Raw genomic sequence first — 17,720 nt, 5'->3', positions numbered from 1 at the left:
TTTGGCTAAGACCCCGCAAAGCCAAGAACCTAAGATTTACTAAGAAGACCGGACCCTATGTGGGTTGCCTACGTATCCCGCCCCGAGAGACGAGAATTAGGTTCGCGTAGTTCGGGCAGATTGGATACGGGCGAGAAATAAAAATAACAACTAATTTAGAGAAAATATTTTTTTTTCTTTTCTTTCTCTCTTTTTTTTGTTCAAAAAATGATGAAACATGTAAACTCTTTTTTTTTATTGATTTTCTTTTTCCCCTTTTTTTATTTTTCTAATTTACGAAAAATGATGAAAAAGTGCAAAATCTTTTTTCTTTGAATTTTTTCATTTTCAATTTTTTGCTTGAAAAAATGTGAAAGAAAATTATAACTGGGCCCCACTTGCTTCATCTTCACACTTCACCCTCTCTTTTTCTTATTTTTTTTAATTTTTTTTTCATTTGCCCTCAACTAATATTGGTCCGCCAAATGACCCTTTTACCCTTAAATAAATGCAACAAGTAGAAAGTAAGATGCATCAGGATGGTCTTTTATTTCGGGTATACCTGTCCTAGACGGACCCAACCCCTGTGTTGAGTCCCCTAAGTCAAGTGCACATGATGCAAACAAGTGTTCCTACTAGGGATCCGGCATGAGTCTGAGTTATTCTAGGTTTAAAAACCAGGGTTTATTGTTCTAGACTTGGCTTACCCGAGCGGACAGCTCGAGCTGAGGGGGGGGGGGGCTGCGTACCGGTAACCAAAAGATCATCCGGCTTTGCAACTTGTCCTAACCTCGTTCTATTTGGGATTTGACTCTAACATAAAGAAGTCACGACCAGCGTGCACTCCTCAGGAGAAAGAAGAGAGGGGTTTCGTAGCAGTTTATATATACAGTTCAGATATATCAAAGCGGTAAAAGCAACAATTAGCACAATAGGCCCAAACATGTAATAAAATCAGATAATAAATAAAGCCAAATATAACAATTCATCTAAGCTCGAATTCTGAACCCTGAACCAGAGGTTCTGGGTTCTTTTCCCCAGCAGAGTCGCCAAAGCTGTCACACCTTCTTTTTCATTACACCTCCGTAAGGGTATAAGAGAGTTTTTCCAACTTAAAGTGACAATCGAAACGGGATTTATTTATTTAAAATCATTCAGAGTCGCCACTTGGGATAATTATGGTGTCCCAAGTCACCGGTTCAAATCCCGAGTCGAGGAAAAGGTTGGCTCTATATTACAGTCTGCGAACACAGAAATCCGGGTAAGGAATTCTGTTAACCCGAGAAAAGGTGTTAGGCATTCCCGAGTTCCGTGGTTCTAGCACGGTCGCTCAACTGTTATAATTGGCATATTATCTGATTTTAGTACATGTTTAAACCTATGTGCAAATTTTAACTTAAACCGCTTTTATTCATTTTTTAACATCGTTGAGATTTGGATTTGGGTCACATAAATGCGCACCCGAATTTAAGAATGTAATATTATTAAACTAAAGCGCCTAAAACAATTACGAATTTGCAACTTTGCGAGTGCCATGAAAAATTCGCTAAATCGCGCGCCTTGATTTCTAAAAAATAAACAAGTTAATTAAACAAGGGTCGTGCATTTAAGACTTTTGTTTGTCATAGCACACCTCGAATTTCCATACAAAATGTGTGCCAAGAAACCAATAACGAGCATCACCAAGCAAAACAGAGTTGAGTCACTGAAACTTGATACACGAACTTCAAACAAGAATAATAGGGAATTGTGGCAAAAAAATAAATAATGGCACACCAGTTGATCTCCAACTTTCTCACTACTGCACAATCAACTAATAGCAAATAATAAGCTAAGAACTATGAGCTGCTAATTTACATGTAAGACACCGTACAACTTAACACATTAAATACTAAAAATAAGTAATCCAATACGCTAAATACTATGCTAAATGAAAATAAGGAAGATAAATTTCTTATCACCTCAATTTAATATACATCCAATGATGAGTTCAAAACAGTAGCACCTAAAGTTAATTTAAAAACCAAACTTTGATTCATGAGCTTCAACCAAATGACAACAAACTTAAATATACTCCAAAAGAACAATCGGCCAATGCTGTACATTTGTTTAAACTAAAGCTAAAGCTAAAGTTAAAGTTAAAGCAAAAGCAAAAGGGTACTATTATTTTAGTGGCTTTTAATATTTCGGAAAAAATTCAAAGTTATTTAAAACACGTCGTAAGTCACGCTACATAAATGCACCCGCGATCCACAATATATTTTATCTAACGTTGAGATTTAGATTTGAGTTACATAAATGCGCACCCGAGTTTAGGAAGGTAAATTATTAAATAGCACGCCTAAAGCAACTACGCGTCTTTAAATTTGCGAGGGCCATGGAAATTCAACTAAATGACACGCCTCGAATTCTAAGGATTCACGTGTTAATTAGATGAGGGCCATGCATTTGAGATTTTATTTAGCACTCAAGTCTAGCTAATTGAAACCAAGGTACCACCAGCTTCACTCTCAGCGGATACAACACCTAACTAACTTTTATTTTTAAGGTAATTCTAGAGCCTACATTTTATAGAAACTCTCACATGTACTGAACAACTGAACCTAATGCATAACACTTAAACCGCGTGAAATCAGTCATAATTGATAAAAACCTTAACATGACGAAACCCAACAAATAATAGTGCTTCTGCTGCAAAATTGTTTATTCGAAAATGACAAAACAACTAATAATCTAGTAATAAACAATCAAGACATAACAATATAAAATTAAAAGATAACAAATATATTACAACTACTAAATTTTACAAAGGCAAGATGTTAAAGCTAGAAAACAAAACTGATCCAAACGAAAATGTAAAAAGAATACTCACGTTTACAGTAACATCGAGTTTAAACAGCTTGATCTCGACGGAAAAAATGGACAGCGATAACCATAGACCGGAACCAACGTACAACAACTTCCTCACGACTAGAACTCATAAACGACTCCAAACTTCAGCTGCCTTCCGCTCATTCCCTCACTCCGTTCATGTGCGTGACTGTGTGTGTAAAGGTGAAGCTCGTCGGTTATGGCGTTGTTGGCAGAAGGTCCGGCGGGTCAAGGTCGACAAAAATGGGTGGTGGGGTCTGGTTGTTGGATGTTGCGGCTGTTTTCCGGCAGGTTCAGGCTGGCCGGTGGCTTAGGGGTCTAGAGTTGTTCGAGAAGTTCAGCGGCTATGGAGGATGGCTGTTTCGCGACAACGCTGGTTCGATGAGGGGTGGCGACTGGTTTTGTGTTGTGGTTGTGGGGCGTCACTGGCTTAGGGTGTGGAGGAGGTTCAGCGACGATGGTGAGATGAAGGGTGGTCATCGATGGCGTTGCTAGGCGCTAGTTGTTGCTGAAAAAGAAGAAGAGAACGATAGTGGGGTGGGTCGGGGAAGACGATAATTAGGGGGACGGGGTCGTTTGTGTATGGCTGAAGACCAAGAAATCCGGTAGGGAAGGGGGTCGTCTGTGTTGCGGCGCTCACCTCATGAAGAAGATCAAGTTCTCCGGGGTTCTCCTCCCTCTCTTCCATAAATAATGTGTGTATATTGTCAATTTGGAGAAAAACACCCTATTTTGTTTTTTTCATCTGTCACGCACCACTCTCTATTATGTTTTCTTTGTTGTCCCATTGTGGGGGGTGGGGTCCTATCTTGTAAAAGACATTATTTTTTTTCTTTTTCTTAGGTCTTATCTGGGGAAAGGTCTTAAATGGGAGTGGGGAATGGCATGAAAGAGAAAGAAAAATTGTTAGACATGTGCATGTGCGTTCAAAATTGTGCTGGTAAGACAAGAGAATCTTTTTGAAATAAGAAGTTTGTTACCAAACTTTTATCTGCCATGAGTTGGCGTAAAAAAATTCATTTTATTTTCTTCATCTTTGTTTTGCTTTTCTCTTAAAATGGTTAATGAATAAAAGATAAAATTAATATTCCTACTAACTTAATATAATAAGGCAAAATTACTACCTAAACTAAATAATATTTATTTGTTAAAAACATCTAACTTAAAAACTACAACATATATATATATATATATATATATATATATATATATATATATATATATATATATATGTTGAAACTTTTCCTTCCTTTGCAAGAGAAAAATAAAAATAAAAACTACAACTCTAAAGATGCAACTCTTTTTGTATGATTTTAATTTTATCAAATAAACCTACTAAAATAAGTGAAATAAAGGTTAAAATATGTATAGTAATTTTAAAATATTTACATACTAAAAAGTAGTGAAAAATCTAAATATGGTCAAAAATTAGGTGTTCACATGTATATTTTAAATAGGGTTCCATCAAAAGCTGTCCCCAAGACACCTTTTGAGTTATGGAAAGGATGAAAGCCTAGTTTAAATCATTTACACATTTGGGGATGTCTAACTGAAGTGAGGGTTTATAACCCACAACTAAAGAAGTTGGATGAAAGAACAATAAGCGGTTATTTTATAGGCTATGCGGTTAATTCTAAAGGATTTAGGTTTTATTGTCCTTCTCATTATCCTAAAATTGCTGAGGCTAGAAACACTAAATTTCTTGAGGAACATGAAGAGAGTGGGAGTGGTTTGACTCAAAGGGTGGAATTGGAAGAAATAAGGGAACTACATGTGGTAACTTTATTTATTGGGAACTTGAATGTTGCTCAGAAAAATTCTCATGAATTATCTGAACAACAATAAGTTCAAGATCCACCACCACTTGAGGAGCTACATGAAGATCAACGCGCTTTACCTAAACCCACTGAAGAAGTGCCTGAACCAGTGGGAGTGAGAAAATCCTCAAGAGTTCGTAAACCAACAATTTCTAGTGACTATGTTTTATATCTCCAGGAATCTGATTATGATATTGGGCTAAAAGATGACCCATGCTCGTTTTTATAAGACATGAGTGGAGAAAACTCCACACTTTGGTGTGATGCCATGAAAGAAGAGTTAGAATCTATGACTAAGAACAAAGTCTGGGATCTCGCCGAATTACCAAAGGGATCCTCTACTATAGGTTCCAAGTGGGTCTTTAAAACTAAAAGAGACTCATCTGGTAATATCGAACGATATAAAGTCAGACTTGTAGCCAAGGGTTTTACTCAAATGGAAGGCATTGATTACCATGAAACCTTCTCTTCAGTATCAAAGAAGGATTCATTGAGAATAAGCATGACATTAGTAGCTCATTTTGATTTAGAGTTACATCAAATGGATGTGAAAACAACTTTCCTGAATGGAGATTTTGAAGAGGAGGTATACATGCGTCAGCCTGAAGATTTTGTAATAAGGACAATAGTCACCTTGTTTGCTAGTTAAATCCATTTATAGGCTAAAACAGGCTTCCCGCCAATGGTATATTAAATTTCATAATATTGTTTCTTCATTTGGATTTACAGAGAACATCATTGATCTGTGTATATACCTTAAGATAAGTGAGACAAATGAAAGACATTCCCTATGCTTAGCTTGTGGGGAGCCTTATGTATGCACATGTCTGTACTAGACCTGATATTGCTTTTGGAGTAGGAATACTTGGCAGATATCAAAGTAACCTTGGTCTTGACCATTGAAAAACGGGTAATTTTGAGATATTTGCAAAGAACCAAGGATTTTAAGCTCACACACAAATACTCTGACTCATTGTAGGTGATTGGATATTCAGACTTTGATTTGGGTGGATGAAAAAACACTGGTAAATCTACTTCAGGATACATTTTTCTTCTTGTTGGAGGTGATGTGTCTTGGAGAAGTGTCAAGCAGACCATTATTGCAATATCTACAATGGAAGCTGAATTTATAGCATGCAATGAAGCTACATCACAGGCGTTATGGTTGAAAAATTTTATTTTCGGCCTTAGGATTGTCGATTCCATTTCAAGGCCATTGAGAATCTTATGTGACAATTCAGCTATAATATTCTTCTTTAAGAACAATAAAAGTGGCAGCCGAAGCAAGCACATTGACATAAAGTACTTGATGGTTAGAGACTATGTGAAGAAGCAATATGTGAACTTTGAGCATGTTAGTACTACTTTGATGATTGCTGATCCTATGACTAAAGGTCCGCCGGCTAATATTTTTAAGGATCATGTAACTCATATGGGGCTTAGTAGCTCAATTTAGTTTTGCTTTGCTCTCTAACAGCTTGTCTAGACATTATGTTTATTTTGATATACATGACAGTGCACACTTTTGATTTCTCAAGTATTATTTGTGATCATTGGATCAACAAAGTTAGACTCTGAATGACTTATATTAAGTTCATTCATAAAGTTGTTAGACACTTTGTTAAAATGTATTGTGCATTGTAATACATGGAAGGAAGTGTTTGTTTAAAAGCATGACCACCATGATTCATGTAATAATATATTCTAGTTAAAGTGATTGTTTCATAACCTTTAGTTGAGTGATAAAGTCTATGGCCATATTATATGTTTATCTCATAAGGATTATCTGATTTTAATATGTGGGGAAAGTGAAAGAATGTTAGAAATTTACCGTCTCTTCTAGAGACTTCTAGTATAGTCCACATATAAGGTAATAAATTATTTACTTTGTCTCCTAAATGAAATAATATATCAGATAATATTCTGTAGTTATGCATATATCGTAGTTTCTTTGATGGAAAGAAACAATTTTTATTAGGAGTCTCTAGGGCAATTATTATAAATGGAGAAGTCTCTAGGGCTAAAGTATTTGCCTAAGAGTCCCTAGCCTACCTATCAATATGCCTATGACTCTATTAGTCTGGCATCTTACGATAGACACAGGCTAGAAGACTCCTAGATTTTCTATCAAAGTTTTACGAAGGCGATGATCCCTAGAACGCTTGAACAACTATGATTGAAGGTACGTTCTTTGATTAATTTTCACTGCGATGGCTCTATGTATGTGATTAAATTCTAGAATAATTTCTTAACATACTCTGCTAAGTCAACAGTTTAGCATATAAATATGATATACAATTTAATAAGGTAAATTAACGGGAAAAATTGCAAATAAAGATGAAATGCAATAACCAAATCAAACACTGGCCAGCTTTTCCTCAAAATTTTCATAATTGTACCACACCACTGATCAATATTTCCCTAATAACCGGGTGTACACCATTAAGAAGAAACATGGGAGGGTGACCCTAGGGGGATGGATCCAAATCCACACGCTGCACGGACAAATCACGTGATGTACAGACAACTCACATGCTAATAATATCAACCGCCGCACAGACAACTCACGTGCCAATAATATTAATATCTAGATCCGCACGAAAAAGTCACATGCCGCACGAACAAATCACGTACCAATAATATCAACAGCACGCATAACCCACATGCCAATAATCACAATCCGTCTGGCATGGTCACATGTTCAATATCATAATTCGCTCGGCGTGGTCACAAGTAGGGATGTTCATAAAAACCCGAAAAACCGAACCAAACCGAAAACCGAATCAAAACCGACCAAAAAAACCGATACCTTTTAGGTTTGGTTTGGTTTTGGTTTTGAATTTTAAAAACCGATCAAATTTGATTTGGTTTTAATAAAAAAATAACGGAAAAAATCAAACCAAAACGGCTATAGAAGTAGTTATTTAAATTTGTTATTACACCTATATATTTATATTTTCATGTAAAGTTTCTAAAATTTTATGGTACATATTAGTCGTTTGTATTTTTAGTTTAGTGTTTGCTATTATAATAATCTATTTCTTTGTCTTTACATTTTAATTTCATTGGTAGTTTTCTTTTGCTAAGTACAAGAATTTATTTTATGTTAAAAATAATCGATTTTAATTGAGTACTTAAATTATTCATCACTATTTGATTCAATTATCATCAATATATCTTGGTAAATGATAGATTTCTCAAAGAGAAATTGGGTTGATAGTGTTACATTAAAAATGTAGTCGCCGGAATATATGTTTGGTAGTGTATATCTCATATTTAAGAAAAATCCGATAAATAACCGAAAAAATCTAAAAACCGACATAAACCAACAAAAACCGAATCGATAAAAAATCGACTTAATTGGTTTGTTTTGGTTCCAATATTTTAAAACCGACTTACTTGAGGGAAAAATCGATCCAAAACGAATCATGAACACCCCTTGTCACAGGCTACTAGTCCAGATCACATCACATATAAAGCAGGTATACATGAATACATTTACATGAACAATCAATATCAAGTTTCATACTCCTTGACCGGTATAAATGACATGCTAAGGTGTATGCATGTGCAAAGTGTGTTATTATAGCTCAATCCGGTAATTTCATCACGAAAGTAGCAATTATCAGGTTCAATCAGGAGAATAGCCTCAACGTAACCTCAAATACGGCACAAATAGCTCATCAAGAGGTACAAATAGGAGGAACATCGCAACATGAAACCTACCAATCAAATAAAGGCATATTGTAGCCTAAGCGCTACCCCGAGCGTGTTATTTGGTTAAGACTTTTAGACTTAAATATGATAATTTATGAAGTGTTTAGACTTGTTGACGGTTTTATAATGGTTGACTGTTTTATTTTGTACGCGGTGTAGCTAAAAATACAGCAGAATTCTGCTAAAATTTGCTTAGAATTTCATGGTCGAAAATATGACCTGAAAATTCCCAGATATTAACCGATGCGGGTCGGAAATTATGAATTTTGATTTTTTCTTAATTTTTCGACCAAAACGGTCAGAACTATGAATTTCAGTTTTTTTTTTTTTAATATTGCGATCGATCTTGTCGAAAAATATGAATTCTAGTTAATCGTTTTAATTATATATTATTACAAGTGACTCGAAAAATTGAAAAAACATATTCGTTCCATTTTATTACTATCATTTTTGACCGATCTTTATCGGTCACTTTTTCGATCGATTTGTGAGCGTTTGGGTGGATCGGAAATCCGTGGAAAAGTTAATTTTTCGATACCGTTCGGGTGATCGGATATTTTGCATTTTCTGGTAGTGAATCACTAGTCACTACCGAAGAAGATAATAGAAAACTCAATAAAATACAAGAATACTAACATCCAAAGAATAATACCATTTAGATTGGTTCACTTTATAAGGTATCAACACTGCAATTGAAGGCAGTAACTTGTGTTTCTGCCGGAGAATAAGGTAAGAAAAGGTCATTAAAATGAGTGTTGGAGGCTTTGAGATCACTTTGAACGCGCAACCTCAAATATTTGTTACGATCAGCAAGGCAGAGGAAGTGCACTGGTATATTCTGGGAGGCGAAAAGCGAGCTATAATATAGAGCGAGCTGAGTGAGATAGCAGCTATATTCAGGAAGTGGAACCATGGCCACAATCATTTCATTGCCTGTTGAGTTGGTAGCCATTGGCACAAAAGGAGAAAGACTCATTAGAAATGTAACGTACTGTGAGCATAGGGCTTAAAATATGTCGTACTTGTCTCATATGTTCAGCTGCCATCGTTCCTTTACATTTAATGTATACCAACTACCAAACTCCTGTTGTTATATACTACTACTCCTACTAGCTTTTAAAGATGTACTATATATGCAAATCTGGGAAGTCAAACTAAGAGATCCCTCGATATGTTGAGTTCAACCAAATAACTCCGCTATTGAAGGTCATTTGAAACCAGTTTTCTCAAAGTGGAATGCCAGAAAACAGCAAATTAAGCACTTTTCAAGGTCAAGTTTACTGAAAAATCTATATGATTCTTTCCTTTCTATCACAAATGCTACCGTTTCCTCACTAATTCGAATTAGTTTAGAATTCTTTTACCTTATGGAGTCATAGGAATAGTAGTTTTTTATGGTTAGGGTATAGAGAGCTATCCTGATGTAGCTTGTTTTGGGTTCAAAAACATAAACAACTTATTAGAGCTTTTGACTTGCAGGTATGGAGCCAAGCAAACGTCAGGCGACTATGGAATCAGTTATCTCCAGATATATATAATAGAACAGCAGCACTAGACATGTATGTCTGTTTAGCCAGCAACAGACATTGTTTTATTGGACGACACAAAAGGACAGACAAGACATTGAACCTAACATCACTAAGTCTACAATAGAGGAAGCATCGCCCTCCACATAAATCTACAGGGAAGAAATAATCTACTACGTACTTGCATTGGGTTTATAGACTACCCAAGATTTGGCATTTTTCTTGTTTTCTTCAATCCAACGCAATTATCTGGTAATGAAAGATTCCATTTCCTCGCTTGCAGGCTAACAGAGTTATTGATCTTATTGCGCAACTCCACCACCCTTTGCCTCATCTCTTCCCCTTCTGGCGTTCCCATCAAAGTCTTGACAGCTTTCTCGACTGCAGTTGCTGTCACCAATTCTTCTTTACGAGCCCAACTCCTCACACAACTCGTTACAAAATCAGCATTATAGGGCTGGTCTGCATTGTTTGGCCAAGCTGCTATTGGAACTCCCTTGCTGATGCTCTTCAAACAAGAATTCCACTCACAATCGCTCAAAAGTCCACCCGTAGACGGATGTCCCAAGATTTCCAATTGGGGTACCCAATTTCTCACCACCATTCCTCTTCCTTCCACTCTCTCTTCAAACCCTTCCGGTAATTCAATCTTATTTCCATCTTTCTCTTCAAATTTCTCCACGCCCATCTTTTTATCTGCCTCTCTTAGTACCCAAATAAATATATGTTTGCTCTATTAATTCTAAACCAAGCGCGAGCTCATTGATCTGCTCTTGTGAGAACTTAGTGTTTGTTCCAAATGATACGAATATTGCTGAATTAACATCTTGCTTGTCGAGAAATTCTAGGCATTCATGATGATTTCTCTCACTAGATTCGTGTGATTCTAGCAGCATATGAAGTGGACCAATAGCCCACAACGGCTTCTTGTCTTTTTCATTATTGGCAAGTAATAAATCAAGGTACTTGCCTTCCACTCTTCTATAGGAGTTCATGAATTCTCCAGAGTTTCGCGTCCATTCATGTGCCATTTTAACGAACAATGCCTTATGAGGTCCATTTGGTCATGATCATCATCAACAACAATGTGATCAAGACATAGTCGGAGCAAAGAGTATCTGGTAAAAGCTGAATCGGAGTGGAAAATATAAGACTCGACACATCCCCCATAGAATGCTTCATTGCATTGTCATGAATTATGACCAATCTTTTTGCATTGGTGGAGAGTTCAAGGCATATTTTACAAATGGGATCTTCGAGTTTGTGTATCAACACAGCAATCGAAGGCACACCAGCTCCAGCACTTTCGATATCTTCTGTTTCTGAAGGAGAAGAAGGTACCAAAAGGTCATTGAAATGAATGTCGTAGGCCTTGATTTCAAATCTTGGTTTTGATCAGCAAGGCTGAGGAAGTGTACTGGTATATTATGATAGGCGATGAAACGAGCAAGAACGAAGAACTGGTTGAGACGGCTATATTCAAGAAATGGAATCATGGCCACAATCACTTCATTGGTAGCCATTGGAACAAAAGAAGAAAGACAGGAGAAATGAAGCTTTGGCTTAACGATGGGAAATACCTTGTCTTATATACCAAACTTAATTAAAGGACATCCTTTTCATTTAATTTAATGTATACCAAACTTCTGCATTGTTATAATATTATGCATTGAGCCAAAATGCAAGTGCCCGCTCTCGTGATAAACATGATGTCATATAAGGAAATAAAAACAAGAGACTCTACTGAAGATATTTCTTTTTTGACTATTCAGTAGTTGAAGTTCATTGGCCTGATTAAGTTTGCTTAACCAGACGATATATATAAATATAGACACACACACTCTGCATTAGCTAAAATGCCTGAAGTATGTCGCTTAAAGCCTTAAACAGCCGATTCTGAATAAAATTAACTCCACAAAGATTATTGTATGGATTAGGCATTTGTGAATATTTATAAGTGAAAGTACATGAATGATGTTATTTGTCCATGCCTTTTAATGAAGTGAAAAACATCTAATTGAGTTACTTATAATTGTTGGATGACATAATTCTCATGACAACTCGAGAAGATCTAGACAAAACTGTGACAACTCGAGAAGAGCTCTAGACTCGGACTGCAAATTGAACATTTAACAAGCATAGTCGTATTATACCTAAAAGGTTGTGAGCCTAATAGACAATTCGCTTTGTTTTCTTTTTTATGTTTCCCCTTTTTTGCACACCTTTGAGACAGACTTATTAGCGTTTTCCCTCAAATTCCTAGCTTTAAGCTGGCTGAGTACAGTTTTGGGGCCAAGAGTGCCTTTTGCTAAGGTGCACTTCTGAGTCTACTTCTACTATCTATAAAAAGTACTACGTACTGTAGCATATCATAAGAAATAATTGTTACTGAAAACAAGAATATATTGAATCGAGAAAAGAAAACAGTACTACTATGGAAAAATAACAAAGTCTAAGAACACCCAAAAACTCCAAAACATTAGAAAAAGAAAACAGATGGAGTATATAAAGAGAGAAAACAGTAAACTATACGATGAACTATTTTCATCTGTCTGCCTATCCTATCCTATACTTTAGACTATCTCCTTTGCAGGCTTAAAGCCATTCCCTAGCGGCTTTGGTTCTGCATCATCATCGGCCACGAACTTCTTCCAGTACCAATGCTCTCTCCAAACTTGAGACATCTCTTCAATTGGTATATTCTTTGTTTCCGGCACGTACAAGTAGACAAACACAGTCATTATTAACACAAACGCCGCAAAGAAGATAAATAGACCAAACTTCATCCCACATAGCATCTTCAAGAATATTTGTGCTACTCCGAATGTGAAAAACATGTTCATGGAGACCGTAACACATTGTGCTGCAGATCGAACTTCCAATGGAGAAATCTCACTCGGAACCAACCATCCTAAAGGACCCCATGAATACGCAAAGTTAGCCACGAATACACAGATGCAGACAACCACTAAAGCTGCAAACCAAAGTGGCAAATCTGTTGCATTCCCTGTTGTTCCGAATTTTGCCCCAATAAGAGCTGCCACTGCTGTTTGGAATATACACATGAAGATGCCACCCCAGAAGAAGAGTATTCTCCTCCCAAACTTATCCGTACAAAATACTGAAATAAAAGTTGCACCCACGTTGACACCGCCAGTGATAGCAGCTGACATAAGCGAAGCGTTACTCTTAAATCCTAATGTTTGGAAAAGTACTGGAGCATAGAACATGACCACGTTAATTCCCGTAAGCTGCTGTAACGATGGAATCAGAAGTGACAAAACCAACTGCGGTCTATACTTTCGGACGAATAAAAGATTATTCCATGGCCTTTCTACTTTCTTGGATGCTTCACTCGCCATAACAAGGTCATTAAATTCAGCATTTACGTTATCAACTCCTCTGATCTTTTTCAACAATTGTTCTGCCTCCTCTTTCTTTCCTCTGTCTATCAACGAACTCGGACTATCAGAGAGAAACATCGAGGAAACCAGGATGACTAGTGCTGGCACGGCTGCACCTCCTAAGCTAACCCTCCAACCCCAACCGCCAGAGATTTTGCTAGTTCCAAAGTTGACCAAATTCGCTATCAGAATCCCAATGGTGATGGCCATTTGGAATAACACGTTGAAAGTCCCTCTGTATTTGTAGGGAGCAACTTCTGACAAATAAATAGGGACAGATTGATTAGCAAATCCGACACCAATCCCCAAAAGAATACGACCTAAGATGAGCATGCTAATATGGATAGCAGCAGCGTTGAGGATGGCGCCTATCAAGAAAAAGAGACCTCCAAGGGCCATAGTAACCTTTCTGCCACGTTTTTTACTAACATGAGAAGCAACAATGGACGCAAACAGGGCAGCCACGTAAAGAGAAGACGTGAAAAGGGTCAACAACTGGCTGTCGAACTTACAGTACTGGTTGGTCGAGGTGTTCAAAGCCTCTTTTTGGTAAACAGACATGAAGAAGCGTTTGAGAAAAGGATCCATGGAAGTAACTCCACCTGAAATTCCAATGTCGTAGCCAAAGATCAAGCCTCCCATGGCTGCCATGATACAAGTCATGGCTACGTACACTGTTAGCTTCCCTGGGTACTCATCTGGATTGTCTCCGCCACCGCCGGCGGCACTTATAAAGTTTCCACCAGCCATGAAGATATAGATTACTATTAATTAAAGAAAGGAAGATTATTAAGATGGTGTCCTTAGGCGTGGAAAGAGAGGGGTATATATAGCTAGAAGTCAAAAACCGAGATCGAATAGGTTTATAACCTTTTATTCTTCTTTTGTAGCACTGCATTACTTTACCCCGCTTATACACTTCTAAATTTAGTAGGATTATGTCTTCCTTTTCATGTCCTATGTAATGTGGTAGATTTTGAAATAATATCCGTGTTATGTTAATTATGGATATTTAACGTATAAAGAAAGTATATTTTTAAAAGGAAATTAGAATTCTAAACAAATTAAAAAGGACAAGTCATGCGAGATTTAGAATTACATTAGACTTCAAACATGATTATTACATGTAAGACGCGCGCTGCCCACTTTGATTTACCTTTGTAAGTGTTCTGATCAAATTTGAGTACATACATTTAGAGTATGTCTTTAAAATTAAAATTTACAATCTCATAATGGAATTACTATTATGGAAGGAATTATTGTTTTTCCTATTTCAAATAGGTGAAAATTATTTACATTCCCCAAGTTTACTCTAAGAATCAAACTCATCCTCCAATGTTGAAAATTATCATTTTCATCCTTTCATCCTACGCAATATCTACTTTGCCCTTGACATTTTCAACTCTCCATGTATTCAATACTTTTTTTCTATATTATTTCGATATTTTTTAATGCAGGTATTTATTCATAAGTTAAAAATATTATAATATTATATAATTTAATCTATGTTCAGTAACATTATAAATAAAATAATTATATTATGAATTTGTTACAAAATATATTGTTACTTTATTATTATTATTATTATTATTATTATTATTATTTTAATATTATGTATATTAAAATGCATATAATGTATGTCAGTGTGTGTGAGAGAGAGAGATTTAAGTTCCACTATTTTTATTATACTCTATGTGTATATAAATTTTTGAGTTTTCATTGTTATTACTAGATTTTTTTCTAAATTATAATTTAAGTTCATGTTAAGTGTAAGTAGATAATCTTTGCAAATTTATTATAAAATTTACCTCTATTTTACACCCATTATTTTTTTATTACCTGCATTGTATAATTTATAAAATTTTCACTCTCTTTTATTCTCAATTTTGTAAATAAATTGAGTTTTGATTGCTATTAATAATATTACTAAGACGAGTAAATTATTAATTATAATTTTTATTTTCTCATTTATTTCACTATTGAACATCATTGACTTATATGTTTGACTAGCACTTCTCACTTTTTTTGGTTTCGATAAAAGCTTTTTTAATATATCTATAGGTAAGTCGATACCATAAATGAAAAATTAAAAAATATCATCAGAAAAAAAATAAGAGAAAAAATTGTAGAGGGTAAAATTGGCATTTTAGAAGTCACCTTTGATATGAGGAGTAGAATGATAATTATTCAAAGTTGGATGGTGAGTTTGATTTTTAAAGTAAATTTGGGGAATGTAAATGATTTTCACCCATTTCAAATTGAAAAGTGATGTAAAATCAGACTATTTCCAGCATCATTATACATCATATATATTCGATGAGTTATTTGTAGTGGTGAGAACTATGATATAGGAAACAATACGATTTTAACATATAATTAATCACTAAATATAGCATGTAATTTGTATTGAAACTTAATTGCACAATTCACATAATCAAGATACATATATACTTTTTCATTGTGAAATTATAATTTTTAAGAAAAAATTATTCCTGTCATGATCCGGTTTTTCCCACCCTCGGAAGTTGTGATGGCGCCTACTAGTGAAAGCTAGGCAAGCCAACCAACTAAATTATTTACCTTATTTTCACTTTAAATCCGTTAACAACTAAGAACCAACAATTAATAAACAACATAATTTAATAAGCGGAAGACTAAATTTCAAGTTTTAATAACTTAAGAAAGATGCCAATACCAATCCATATAAGAACTACCCAAGACTGGTGTCACAATTTCACAGACTGTCTAGGAATACTACAAATAAAAGTCTGAAAGATTTATTACAATACTGTCTCTGAAATATGAGAAGAAATAGATTAAAAGGATAGGAGAAGACGCCAAGGCTTGCGGACGCCTGCAGAACTACCTCGGAATCTCCAACTGGACTGAAGGCAACCACCCAAGCTAAGGTCCGAATGCTGCTGCTCCGGGATCTGCACACAGTGCTAAGTGTAGTATAAGCACAACCGACCATATGTGCTGGTAAGTGCCTAGCTTAACCTCGGGGAAGTAGTGGCGAGGCTAGGACCAGACTACCAAATAAACTTGTGTAGTTGTTTCATATACAACGGAAAGATAGTAGCAGGTATGTACAGTTAATGATGGGAGGGGGAAACATGCTATGGGGAAACATCAAATGATAACAGAAAGATAGCGGGTAAATATAAGGTACACCATAACTCAATTATCAACAAGAATCAGAAATCAAACAAGTGCACGACATCACGAAGATCAGAAATCAAACAAGTGCACGACATCACCCTTCGTGCTTTTACACTCATCCTCACCATAAAATAAATATAAACTGCACGGCATCACCGTTCGTGTTTTTACTCTCATCCTCACCATAAAATAAACATAAACTGCACGACATCACCCTTCGTGCTTTTACTCTCATCCTCACCATAAAATAAATATAATCGGCACGGAATGGTACATCGTGCGGCACGACATCACCCTTCGTGCTTTACACTCTTCCTCACATTACACGACATCACTCTTCATGCTTTAACGCTCTCTCACCAAAATAATACACGACATTACCCTTCGTGCTTTACACTCTTCCTCACCTAAACAACAAACACAACCAATAAGGCAAGGAAATAAATGAATCATAATAAAATCCCGGCAAGGGAACAATATCAAAGCAACAACATCCCGGCAAGGGAACAATAATAAAAGCAACAACGTCTCGGCAAGGGAATAACACCATAATCTTCTTCTCTTTTTCACATTTACTCTACAACTCGATTCACAATTTGAGCCAATGCTTTATAAAGTTTAATTGCCAGTTATACTTCCACAAATCACTTTACAACTTGAACCAACGCTCTTCAATGTTCAAATATCAATATTATTTCCACAAACCTTACTCAACAATAGCAATCATCACATTAGGCATGAACAATACAAACGGAATTACATTAATCATAGCATAAGACTCACGAGCATGCTTGACACCAACGTATAAATACTCGTCACCATGCCTATACGTCGTACTCAACAAATAACACATAGCAAATAGGACACAAATCCTAATCCCTCAAGCTAAGGTTAGACCAAACACTTACCTCGATGCCACAGACACAACTCAAGCCTCAACTATCGCTTTACCTCTTGATTCCACCACCAACTCGCTCGTATCTAGCCACAAGTTACTTAATTATATTAATAAATACTAAATGAATCAATTCTAATGCATGGAAATAAGTTTTCTAAAGTTTTTCCCAAAAAGTCAAAAATTAACCCCGGACCCGCTTGGTCCAAACCCGAAATTCGGACCAAAATCTGATTACCCATTCACCCCCGACCCCGGATATATAATTGATTTTGGAATTCGACCTCAATTTGAGGTCTAAATCCCCAAATTTTAATATTCTTAGGTTTTACCCAAAATTCCCAATTCC

At 35.9% G+C, this 17,720-nt stretch overlaps 1 protein-coding gene and 1 pseudogene across 2 annotated transcripts; both read right to left on the bottom strand.

Moving 5' to 3' along the window:
• Positions 1-9,867: 9,867 nt before the first annotated feature.
• Positions 9,868-11,642, bottom strand: LOC107801234 (zeatin O-glucosyltransferase-like; annotated as a pseudogene). The gene has a single exon (XR_012700051.1). The product of XR_012700051.1 is annotated as a zeatin O-glucosyltransferase-like (transcript).
• A 712-nt stretch (positions 11,643-12,354) lies between these two features.
• LOC107793266 (sugar transport protein 12-like) lies at positions 12,355-14,165 on the bottom strand. The gene has a single exon (XM_075232817.1). The coding sequence runs from the start codon at positions 14,062-14,064 to the stop codon at positions 12,484-12,486; it is 1,581 nt and encodes a 526-aa protein (XP_075088918.1). The 5' UTR covers positions 14,065-14,165; the 3' UTR covers positions 12,355-12,483.
• Positions 14,166-17,720: the final 3,555 nt, after the last annotated feature.

The sequence above is a fragment of the Nicotiana tabacum genome, chromosome 16 (assembly GCF_000715075.1).
Source record: "Nicotiana tabacum cultivar K326 chromosome 16, ASM71507v2, whole genome shotgun sequence".
NCBI lineage: Eukaryota > Viridiplantae > Streptophyta > Magnoliopsida > Solanales > Solanaceae > Nicotiana > Nicotiana tabacum.
Note: the sequence above shows the minus strand (reverse complement) of the source record. Positions and strands in the feature narration are given on the sequence as shown.

Bases quoted from the DNA above. Each gene is read 5' to 3' on its own strand.
- LOC107793266 (XM_075232817.1), bottom strand. From the start codon at position 14,064: ATGGCTGGTGGAAACTTTATAAGTGCCGCCGGCGGTGGCGGAGACAAT.